Genomic DNA, 12,056 nt, shown 5'->3' on the forward strand with positions numbered 1-12,056 from the left:
AAGCATTTAGGCCGTCTAATAAGGCGAGAGAAGTCTTTTGTATTTTTTTTACCCTTGTTTGGGTTTTTTTTTTGGCTTTGTGTAGCTCTGTCCATCGGGCTCCTAGTCGAGTGTCCGTGCATTGTAACGGAAATTAAAACTTCATTATGTCCCAACTAGAGGTGGGACTTGGGCCGGGTCGGGCCGGCCCGACCCGACCCCTTTGGGCTTCAGGCCTTTCGGATCGTGCTAGGATGGCCCGATAAACTGTTCGGGTCGGGTCGGGCTAGCCCAATCCACCTTCAGCTAGGTCCAGATCCGGCCCGAATGCACGATGGGCCTTATCGGGCCGGGCTGACACAGGCCTAGTACCACCACACTCCACCGTGCGTGAGGGCGCGAACCCATTTTTTACCAGGCCAGACCGCCCATTGAGCCCCATATCAAGACCCGGCCCGGGCCCATAAATCGGGCCGGGCTGACCCGGCCCATCAGTGCTTGGGTCGAATCGGACTTAAACTGCACCGGGCCATGCTAGGCTCGGACCGGTCCAAAAATTACGGGCCAAAGTCCCAGCTCTAGTCCCAACAAAGAGATCGTGTTTCCTTTAATTCTGATGCTCAGGCAGCAGAGACAAACATAACCAAGACACGAAAACTTCTACATATAGAAAATAATTGCTCTACCACTCGTATCGTTTCTATTAATTTTCAATACTCATATATAAATAAAAAAATCCGTGTCCCTGCTCCTGCATCTGCACGAAAAGAAGCAGGCCTTCGTCTGCTCCCTGCCCGCGTTTTTCTCCCCGAAGCGATGGCCCTCCCTCGTGGCGAGTTATTGTGGATGCCAGGCGACCATACGTCCATATACATAGATAGCACGGCAGCATCGCCGCGAACCCAGCTTTCCATTGCGTCGCGGCACGTACTCCAAGTCTCCAACTCCGGCTAGCATCGGACGTTTGGACCGGCCGTGCCGGCGTGCCGCTAGTGTTTCTTGCACCACCGTCTGCTGCTAAGCACCCATCGATCGATGAAGGTGATCAAGCCGATCGTCGTGCTCGCGGCCGCCGTCGCGGCGGCGGCGATGCTGTCCCTGGACTCGCAGCGCGACGTGGCGGTGCTGCAGATAAGCGGCGAAAGCCTCGAGCTGATCCCCGTCGACGGCGGCGCGGCGGGGCCGGAGAGCGTGGCGTTCGACGCCAGCGGCGATGGCCCGTACACGGGCGTGTCGGACGGGCGTGTCCTCAGGTGGCTGCCGAGCGAGCGCCGGTGGGTCGAGCTCGAGCGCTTGTCCTCCTCCGCGCCGGAACTGTGAGCTTACTCTTCCTCTGAACTCTGATCAGTCCTGCACTCTTGCAATTCAGTTCCAAGATCCACGCTGCACGCTGTTCGGCCTGCACTTGAGTTGCATCCAGCAATTCAGAGGTAGATAAAATTTACTGGAGGTCACGGTAAACATGATATATCGAATATACTAAATAAAATTTAAATAAAATTTAGATAAAATTTAAACAAAATTTAAATAAAATATCGTTGAATATAGTATATTTTTTCTACCAAGATCTAACGATGGATTCGATAAACTTAATATATTGGATACACTAACTAAAAATAAATCTAGTAAACCGGATATATCGAATATACCGAACTAAAAAATTTCCGACATGGTGGGTGCAACATCCATTGTGCTCCTACCGTCCCACGAAAACTGACATGCATCAAGTTGCCATATAAGCTGATTGCACTGCTGTTCTCACCCTACCCTTCGCACCAGGTGTGCTCTTACTCTCATCACACATATCACTGAGCAGAGCACTGTATTTGCGATGGCTCCTGTGGCATGAAACCAAACACTGCACTGTTTTGTGTTCTGTGTCACGATAGTACGGAGTTTCCTTTCCTTTTCCCAACATCCGTGGCAGTTTGATATAGGATGTCAATGGGATCGTTGATTTCCTGCTAGGAATTCTTCTATTAAAAGATGGGGATGGAGAGATTTCTTCTTCCGCGAACTCATATGGGGACGGAAAGGCGCTCCCTGTCCCTGCTCCTCGCTATATCCCCGATATCACATATATACATATATTTTTTTATATAAATGTACAAATATTATATTACATAGAGTAAATAATAAATTACTCTTATTCTTTTTTGTCTAACCTACGATATTTAATCAATCTTATATTAATTACCCTCGTATACATCAATAAATTACTTATTTATACGACGTACATATTGTTAATATATAAAAATAATCAAATATCATTCAATTTTACATCCTCATTGGGATCCGCAGGAATGGGGATGGAAGAATTTTTTTTTTCCGATAGCTAAATGGGGATGGGGATGGGAAAGCATTCCCAATGGAGATTGACCCGTTGCCATCCTTAATTTGATATCTTTATCCACCGCAACTACACTCATAAAAACAAACGATATCAGAATTCCTTTCCCCTTCCACATAAACACGATCTGACCATTTTTTCAATAATAAATTTTTAATTTTTTAACTCTTATCTTTACATGAAAATAATAATATAGGGTTCACCTCGGTCCTCTTAGTAGCTTGGATACACACACAGCCAAACGATCTGCCATTTAGACACACATGTGTTAGCTTTTTGCATATATAATCAGGCATCGCTTCACTCTGAACAAGCAGCGGAAGTTCGCTGTCTCAAACTCGGGTATGTAGTGTTAGCGTACATACGTGAACAGGCCTATGTGCCTTGGTCTCCCGTACATGGCGCCCTCCAGGCGACGTGCGCCATCACAGGAACGGCCTCCCACGATTCCAGCAGCCAGGATTACGGCAACAGCCTAAGATATTGCCATGCTTAGCCTTTCTCTGTTTAGCTTGCATGCATGCATGCGTATCCTCCCAGCCTTGCCATGCTTAGCCTTTCTCTGTTTAGCTTGCATGCATGCATGCGTATCACGCATATCTCTCCTAGTCTGTTGCCTTCTCCCTCTCATGTAATCTATATATGTAACAGATATTTGGCTAATGTAAATCATCGTGTGAGCTATTCTATTTCTGCATGCTCTCATGGTATCACGAGACGGTTCACTTCTGTGGCCTCTCCGCTTCCGCAACCCCTAGCCGATTCGCCGAGCAGCACGGCTGCCGTCGCCGGCCTCTCCTTGCCTCACTGCCTGTACTCGCCGGCTTTCACCCACGCCATGGCTCCTGAAGATGACGCACGGCTCCAGCGCGAGGAGGAAGAACGCGCCGCACGCGCGGCTGCCGAGACCGAGCGTGCCCGGCTGGATGCGCAGCGCGCCGCGGACATACGCGCTCTCGCCGTCGCCAATGCACGCAGTGGCCTCCATGCTCAGGCCGTTGCCGTGCAATCTATCAAGACCTTGGTGCCCGTCGTCCTCGACGTCGACTCCGCCAACTACAGCAAGTGGTCGAACCTCCTCCTCAACACGCTCGGCAAGTACGCCCTCGACGACCACGTCCTCTCCGACAACGGCGTTCCGGACGACGACATGTGGTCCCAACTTGACTGTACGGTGAAGTCGTGGCTCTACGGCACGATTTCGTCGGACCTCCAGGAGCTCGTCATGCACCGCGAAGCCACGGCGCGCTCCGTCTGGCTCGGCCTCGAACAACAATTCCTTGGCAACAAGGAAACTCGCGCACTCTACCTCGACGCCAAGTTCCGAAACTTCGTCCAAGGCGCTCTGTCCATCACGGACTATTGTCGCCAATTGAAAGGCATGGCGGACGCCCTCGGCGATCTTGGTGAGCCCGTGCCTGACCGGACCCTCGTCCTCAACGTCCTTCGCGGACTCAACGAGAAATTCTCCTACATGACGGCGCTCCTCAAGCGACAGAAGCCCTTCCCATCATTTATCGAGGTTCGTTCTGATTTGCTGCTGGAGGAGCTGACCATGGCCAACAAGTCTGCTGCACCTTCTGCCTTCGTAGCGGGCACATCCCCTGCCAGACCGTCCAACCGTGGAGGCCAATCTTCTGGCGGCCCTGTGCAGCACCAGAACACGGGAGGGTCACGCGGCGGCAACACCAACAAAAACCGCCGCCGCGGCCGTCGTGGCGACTCCGGCGGCGGCAACACCTCCTATGGCGGCAGCAACTCATCCAGCGCTAGCGCTAACTCCTCCGGCGGCGCGCACGTTCGACCGGGTTGGCCCACGGTTTACAATCCCTGGACGGGATCCATCCAACTGTGGTCCGGCCCTTCTGCTCCTCGCCCTGCCTCCGGATTGCTTGGTCCGCGCCCAGCTCAGCAGGCTTTCGTCGCTGGCACGGAGACTCTCGGCGGCATGCAACCGCCCGTTCCTGGTAGCCACAGTGGCATGCAGCCACTAGCTCCTGGCGGCTACAGTGCCATGCACAGCATACACCCGCATGCAAGCGGCATGCCGCCGCACGTCGGTGGATGGCCTGCCGTGCAGTCGCCGCTCGGTGTTCCCGGGACTCCATTCCTCGGCTGGGACCAGAATATGTTGGCTCAATCGTTTAACACGATGACGCTAAATCCACCCGCCAACTCGGAATGGTACCTTGACTCTGGTGCGACCTCCCATATGACTTCGGACGCCGGTAATCTATCCGTTTCCCACCCACCCTCTTATTCCACACCCTCTAATATTATCGTTGGCAACGGTTCCTTCCTTCCTGTCACATCCACCGGTGCCACTTTTTTTCCCACTAACAGCGGCTCCTTTCACCTACGTGATGTTCTTGTTTCTCCGAATCTTATTAAAAATTTAATTTCCGTTCGCCAATTTACCACTGACAATCTTTGCTCAGTCGAGTTTGACCCATTTGGCGTTTCTGTGAAGGATCTTCTCTCCAAGAACGTGATCGCCAGGTGCAATAGCTCTGGGCCGCTCTACTCCTTGTGTCCGAAGGCCTTTCTTCCCCATGCCCTCGTCACTGGCACCTCCTCCGTCCTTTGGCACCGGCGTCTTGGTCATCTTGGTCATGAGGCTTTCTCCAAACTTGCGCATTCTGGTGACATTCCTTGTAATAAAGTTGAGCTAGACTCCTTATGTCATGCATGCCAGTTAGGCCGCCATACACGCCTACCTTTTGCTAGCTCATCATCTCGTGCATCTAAACCCTTTGATTTAATACATTGTGATCTTTGGACATCTCCTGTTCTTAGTGTCTCAGGTTACAAGTATTATCTCGTTATTTTAGATGATTGCACGCATTTTTTATGGACGTTTCCCCTACGTCTGAAATCTGACACCTTCACCACGTTGTCACATTTCTTTGCCTATGTCACCACCCAGTTTGGTGCCTCCATCAAGAGCATCCAATGCGACAATGGTCGCGAGTTTGATAACTCTAGCTCCCGCACGCTCTTTCTCACCCACGGGGTCCACCTTCGCATGTCTTGGTCCCACACCTCAGGTTGTTGCCAGCAGAGCCGGCGCTGCGCCGGCACTCCCTGGTGCCACGATCGTGGGTGCCGCTGCACCCCTGGGCGCTCATCGGGCTGCCCCTGCTGACCTTCGGTCGCAGGCTGCTGCTAGCCCGGCAACCTCTCCTGCCTGGGACACAGCTCTGCCACCTCCACCTGTGCAGGCTGACCCATCCACCGCCGATGCAGCCCGGGACGTGGCTTTGCCACCGCCACATGTGTCGATTGGCGCCGATGCCACCTGGGACTCCACCACCGATGGGTCTGCGGGGGCGCCCCCACGCCACGTACCGGGCCACGTCTCCGGTCTGGGGCTGCCGTGTGGAGTCGCTGCGCTTCCCGCTGCCTCCTCGCAGCGCTTTGGCTCGGCAATGTCTGGGACACCTCCTGTGCGCGCTTCCACATCCGAGGTTGCCTCTGCACCTCGGCTTGCTGCGGACACCGGACCACCAGCGCCACTAGTTGTCATGCCTGCCTCAGCTGTTCCCATCACACCCGTGGATAATAACCATGTCATGATCACACGTGGCAAGGCTGGATTTCGTAAGCCGTTGACACGCATGAATCTTCACGCTGATGTTTTGTCTCCACTGCCGAAATCTTACAGAGGTGCTTTGGCTGATCCTAATTGGCGTGATGCGATGATCGAAGAATTCTCAGCTTTGCAGACCAACAATACCTGGGATCTTGTCCCCCGTCCATCCGCGTCTAATATTGTAACCGGAAAATGGGTTTTTCGTCACAAGCTCTCTCCTACTGGTGATCTTGAGCGCTACAAGGCGCGTTGGGTTCTTCGCGGCTTCACCCAACGGCCCGGTATTGACTTCGATGAAACTTTCAGCCCAGTGGTCAAGCCTGCTACAATCAGGACAGTTCTTACTGTTGCTCTCTCCCAGGATTGGCCTGTCCATCAGTTGGACGTGAAGAATGCTTTCTTACATGGCACTCTCACTGAGACAGTTTATTGTGCTCAACCCTCTGGCTTCGTGGATCCATCTAAACCTGATCATGTTTGTCGGCTGAATAAGTCTTTATATGGCCTCAAGCAGGCTCCTCGTGCATGGTTCAGTCGGTTTGCATCCTTCATTCTCTCTATTGGATTCACTGGTGCTAAGTCAGATTCCTCACTATTTATTTTTCGCCGCGGCAATGATACAGCCTATTTGCTCTTATATGTGGATGATATTGTTCTTACTGCTTCCTCTGAGATTCTACTTCGTCAGATTATCATTGATCTTCAGCATGAGTTCTCCATGAAGGATTTGGGACCTCTACATCACTTTCTTGGCTTGTCTGTCAGCCGCCGTGATGGAGGTTTATTTCTCAGTCAACGGCAGTACATTCTGGATATTCTTGATAGAGCAAATATGAGTGACTGCAAACCTTGTTCAACACCAGTTGATACAAATGCTAAACTTGCTTTTGATGCTGGTCCTCCTGTGGCTGATCCTACACACTTTCGTGGGCTAGCCGGTGCTCTACAGTATCTCACTTTTACCAGACCTGACATCGCTTATGCTGTGCAGCAAGTCTGTCTTCACATGCATGATCCTCGGGAGCCTCATTATGCTTTGGTGAAACGCATTCTTCGATACCTGAAGGGCACACTTGAGTTCGGCTTGCAGCTTCACCGGACCTCTATCTCAGCACTTGTGGCATATTCTGATGCAGACTGGGCTGGTTGTCCGGACACTCGCCGCTCCACTTCAGGCTATGGCGTCTTCCTTGGGGACAACCTCATCTCCTGGTCCTCCAAGCGGCAGCATACAGTTTCTCGCTCCAGTGCTGAGGCTGAGTATCGGGCTGTCGCTAATGCTGTGGCTGAGACCTCTTGGCTGCGACAGTTACTCACTGAGCTCCACTGCCCGCCCCAGCGCGCTACCGTTGTCTATTGCGACAATATCAGTGCAGTCTATCTCTCCACCAATCCAGTGCAGCATCAGCGCACAAAACACATTGAGATCGACTTGCATTTTGTTCGGGACCGAGTAGCTGCTGGTACCGTCCGTGTTCTACATGTGCCTACCTCCTCCCAGTACGCAGATATATTCACTAAGGGTCTACCATCTTCCCTGTTCACAGAGTTCAGGTCCAGTCTGAACGTCCGCTCCGCTCCCGCTCTGCCTGCGGGGGTGTGTTAGCGTACATACGTGAACAGGCCTATGTGCCTTGGTCTCCCGTACATGGCGCCCTCCAGGCGACGTGCGCCATCACAGGAACGGCCTCCCACGATTCCAGCAGCCAGGATTACGGCAACAGCCTAAGATATTGCCATGCTTAGCCTTTCTCTGTTTAGCTTGCATGCATGCATGCGTATCCTCCCAGCCTTGCCATGCTTAGCCTTTCTCTGTTTAGCTTGCATGCATGCATGCGTATCACGCATATCTCTCCTAGTCTGTTGCCTTCTCCCTCTCATGTAATCTATATATGTAACAGATATTTGGCTAATGCAAATCATCGTGTGAGCTATTCTATTTCTGCATGCTCTCATGTAGTACAGCGCCATTTATCTGAACCGGCGACGGGCGTACGATGTGGTCGTGAAATCTATGCTGCCTCAGCGAGACACACGCTAGGCCATTCAAGCCGGTAGCAGTTGCAACCGTTGAGACAGGAACAGGCATGTTCGAATCAGGACCCGGACAGGTCTCGGGACACCAGGCTTCCTCCCAGTGATCGTAGATTGCAGAGGGGAGGGCCACGCACGCATTCATAGTCCAGCATTGTGTGTCGACCAATCACCGCATCGATGTTATTGTAAGGTTATTTTTAGTAGATATTTAAAAATTTATTCTGTATAATATTATTATAGCATCTTCTAATATTATTATAGCATTCTTTATTTTTTTTTATCTCCAGCAACTACCTATTTTCTATCTTTCATTACTCTCATCCTCCCTCCAGACCTACAGTCATTCACTCACTACAGTGATACCGATCCTCTCTCCTCCTGTAAATTTGCAGCACCGGTCGTATCCCTGTAGAGGTCGAAGCTTCCTCTGCTGGAGCGGCCTGTCGGGCGAACGGATCGGCAAATCGACGGGAACAGGGATGCGGCCGCTCGATACTTCTTCTAGTGGAGTTGGCCTAAGAAAACCGAGCCCTTGCTCGAGCTGCGTGGTTGCAGTTACGGGCATGTTCCAGTGTTGGCTCACCTAAGCCTGCAGCCTGCGTCGCACAGTGCAAATTTACTATGCTGCTTAGTGCTTGCCTGTCTGCTTTGTTTCCTATGCACGTCGAGCTGTTCGTGCTTGCCGGTAGGGTACAATCAGATCAGATACGGATACAGATTGTGTCGAACAATGTTAGAGTCGAACAATATTGGATATGGATATCCGTTCATCCCATATTTGCTTCAAATCCCTTCGGTCGGTCGGAAAGTATCCGTCCCGTTTGCACCCTCGCCGCCTTGGCGGTGGCCCTGATCCTCCTCTCGCTCGACTCGCTCAGCGAAGTGAGGTTGCCGGAGATAAGAGGTGGTGGCGTCAAGCTGACCCTGCTCGACGCCATCGCGTGACCGGAGAGCATTGTGTTCGGCGGAGGTAGCAAAGGGCCGTACACGGGCGTGTCAGACGGGCAAGTCTTGGAGTGGCGGCCAGAGGAGCCGTGGTGGGTGGAGCACTCCTGCTTTGCGTCAGAGTTGTAAGTGTGTTGATCTTTAGTACATCATGCTAGGTTTTTTTCAATAAAGGAAGCTTTATTAATTTTCATTGTCATAACAAATAGATACACCCGTGTAATAATTTGCTCTCAGGCTCTGCATTGTCGAGATATACATAGCCTGAAAGATAAAAGGGAAAAACCAAAACACAAAGGAAACCTCATATAAAATACTAAACTAGAAAAGAGCGACATCATGCTAGCTCTGTGTTGAACTCCGTGTGATTGATGCAATTCATTTATTCAAAGATATGGTTGGGCCATCTAGATGTCTAACCAATGTCGAATATAACACTGATCGTGCCATCTTCTCTGCTGAAAATGACTGAAAAGTTGATGATATAACTTGATTTGACACACCATCATGTGGACCGAACACAGCATACCGTGTTAGGATCCTTTAACTTCAATATCACCATAATTTTATGGTTGACATATAGGATCGATGACTCGATGTTAATGACAAAAGTACGGTGATATTAAAGTTATAGGAACCGGTCCCAGCATACCATGCCATTTGTTTTTCCTGTCACTAGGATGCAATGCAATTGAGCAGGTTCGGGGACTCTGCATTTTTGCAAGCCAGGAGTGAAGCATTCTAAGCTGAAAGTGGTCGAGCTTGAGAAATCTGATAGCTTCTGATGCATTTTTTTAAGGAAACGATGAAATTTATTTTCAGTATATTACTCTTTTGCTGAAAGCCTAAAAGAAGTATTAGTCAAAAAAAGGTCTAAAAAGAAGTAGATACCATGACTGAGGTATACACTAAGCAATATGATATCTCTTATGCTTACATCTTTGACTGATCAATGATGTAAATAGGGATTTTGACAAGGATTTGATAACTAATAATTAAATAATTACTATAAATATAATATATCATGAGAATAAAAGTATCATTGTACACGTATCTATCACCTTGAAAGGTAAGTTTAATAACCATCGTGAGGTTAATAAGGCATATGTGGAAATTCTAAACAGTTTATCATGCTCTACATGAAAATTATCACTGGATTAGAAAAAGAATCTTCTAGATATTACAATTTAGAAAAGTTACACTCGAGACTCCGAGTATGATACAACTTCCTAACTCAACTATATAAGGAGGTTACATCGAAAAGGGTGTGCGAGAGCGGGAAGGCTAAGAGAAGAGAAGAAGAGCCAGAAAGAGAGCCAAACATAAGTAATACGAGGTCAGATAGAAACAAAAACAATAAATTCTGACTCATAGCAGATTCAAGCCACGATTAGATTCATCTGACTAGGACTTCAATATTTAAAACACGAGAGAACTACTCGAGTTCATAAGAGAAGATTTAGAAACAATCACATTGTAATTTTTTTCTCCTGACATCATGTCATTCTCTTCGATATCCATAGTTAATAATCATACATCCCTACTTTAAATAAGTATTTGTATAATTGACTTTACTGATCGTCGATAGATTAGATTAAGAAACATGATGTGGCTACTAATCGATTATCCTAGCTAACACACTATAGCTTATTAATGATTGATTACTTTTTAGGAATCTCTGCTATATAAAACGAGTTGGTTTTCATGTCACCTCTTTCCTTACTCTCCTCTCATCTAATAGAAGCCCTTAAAATTAGAATAATTTACCCACTTTACCATCCACCATCATCATCCGGCATCCCTGCCTCATTACTGGCTACGGATATGAGACTGTTTTATTAATAAAAATAACAAAAGAAATTAGCAGATAATCTTATTTTTTTTAATCCCATGTGAAATCAACCTACAACATCGCTCTCGACGTATTTGTTCGGCAACGTTTCCATAGCGCATTTACATCTTTATATCTTAAGTTTGTGTCTAAAATTACTACATCAAATATTTATATTTTCGTTGTAATCTATGGAAACTTAGATAGTTGATTATTGAATTAACAAATGCAGGCTGGACGGTTGCCGGGGCTCTCAAGACCCAGGCCGGGAGCACGAGTGTGGGCGTCCGTTGGGCCTCAAGTTCAACAATGAGACAGGAGAGTTGTACGTTGCAGACGCGTACCATGGGCTGAGAGTAGTCAGCCCAAGGGACAACGTGTCCAGACCGCTTGTACCAGAGTGGCAAGTGGGCCGCCCGTTCAGCTTCACCAACGGCGTCGAGATTGACCATCAAACCGGAGCCATCTACTTCACCGAGACCAGCACAAGGCTCCAGAGAAGGTACGCACATCATCATCGAATTTTTGTTTTATATCCCGACTGGCTCTCACATCAATTCTATGATTTCTTTCGAGCTTTGCCGAGCTGTTCTATAACGATGATTGCTGAAATTCATTTGCAGGGAGTTCTTGAACATAGTCATATCTGGCGACAGGACTGGTAGATTGCTAAAATATAACCCAACGAGTAACCAGGTCGAAGTCTTGGTTGATGGCCTAGCATTCCCGAATGGCTTGGCTATGAGCATAGACGGCACTCACCTGCTCCTTGCAGAAACCACAACGTGTAAAATTCTAAGATATTGGATCAAGACGTCGAAAGCTTCAACCCTTGAAGAAGTCGTGCGTCTATCTTGGTTTCCAGATAACATCAAGATGAGCCCCAGAGGAGGATTCTGGGTTGGTCTTCACGCCAGGAGAGGGAAGATCGCCGAGTGGTCGATTTCTTACCCTTGGTTGAGCAGATTGATACTGAAGTTGCCAATGCGCCATGTTCAACGGGTCTCGTCGCTCCTGAATCAGCTTGGCCGTCAGGTGATAGCACTGAGATTGAGTGAGGAGGGGAGAACAGTAGAAGCGGTCAGTGTCCATGGTGCTGCTCAGAAGGCTTTCAAGTCTGTCAGCGAAGTGGAAGAAAGGAATGGGAGCTTATGGATAGGTTCTGTTATGTCACCTTTCCTTGGGGTATACCATTTGTAGAAGCGTTGAAAAGACAACTTAAGTATCAAATTGCGCATATGTTATTAACTAGAGGAAGATATGGATTATATGCATGACAGCAAAATTTCTCTTATAGTATAGTTTACTTCTATTGTTTTTCA

At 48.8% G+C, this 12,056-nt stretch overlaps 1 protein-coding gene across 1 annotated transcript; it reads left to right on the plus strand.

Annotated features, from left to right (window-relative positions):
• The first annotated feature begins 742 nt into the window (after positions 1 to 742).
• LOC133904381 (protein STRICTOSIDINE SYNTHASE-LIKE 10-like) lies at positions 743 to 12,056 on the plus strand. Its single transcript, XM_062345848.1, has 3 exons — positions 743 to 1,295; positions 10,967 to 11,236; positions 11,358 to 12,056. Exons 1-3 carry the CDS (start codon positions 1,015 to 1,017, stop codon positions 11,932 to 11,934), a joined length of 1,128 nt encoding a protein of 375 aa, XP_062201832.1. The 5' UTR covers positions 743 to 1,014; the 3' UTR covers positions 11,935 to 12,056.

The sequence above is a fragment of the Phragmites australis genome, chromosome 22 (assembly GCF_958298935.1).
Source record: "Phragmites australis chromosome 22, lpPhrAust1.1, whole genome shotgun sequence".
Taxonomy (NCBI): Eukaryota; Viridiplantae; Streptophyta; class Magnoliopsida; order Poales; family Poaceae; genus Phragmites; species Phragmites australis.

Excerpts from the sequence above, each read along its gene's own strand:
- LOC133904381 (XM_062345848.1), top strand. The coding sequence starts at position 1,015 with ATGAAGGTGATCAAGCCGATCGTCGTGCTCGCGGCCGCCGTCGCGGCG. Across the intron at positions 1,296-10,966 it reads TCCTCCTCCGCGCCGGAACT|GCTGGACGGTTGCCGGGGCT; the intron begins GTGAGCTTACTC and ends TAACAAATGCAG. Across the intron at positions 11,237-11,357 it reads AGCACAAGGCTCCAGAGAAG|GGAGTTCTTGAACATAGTCA; the intron begins GTACGCACATCA and ends ATTCATTTGCAG.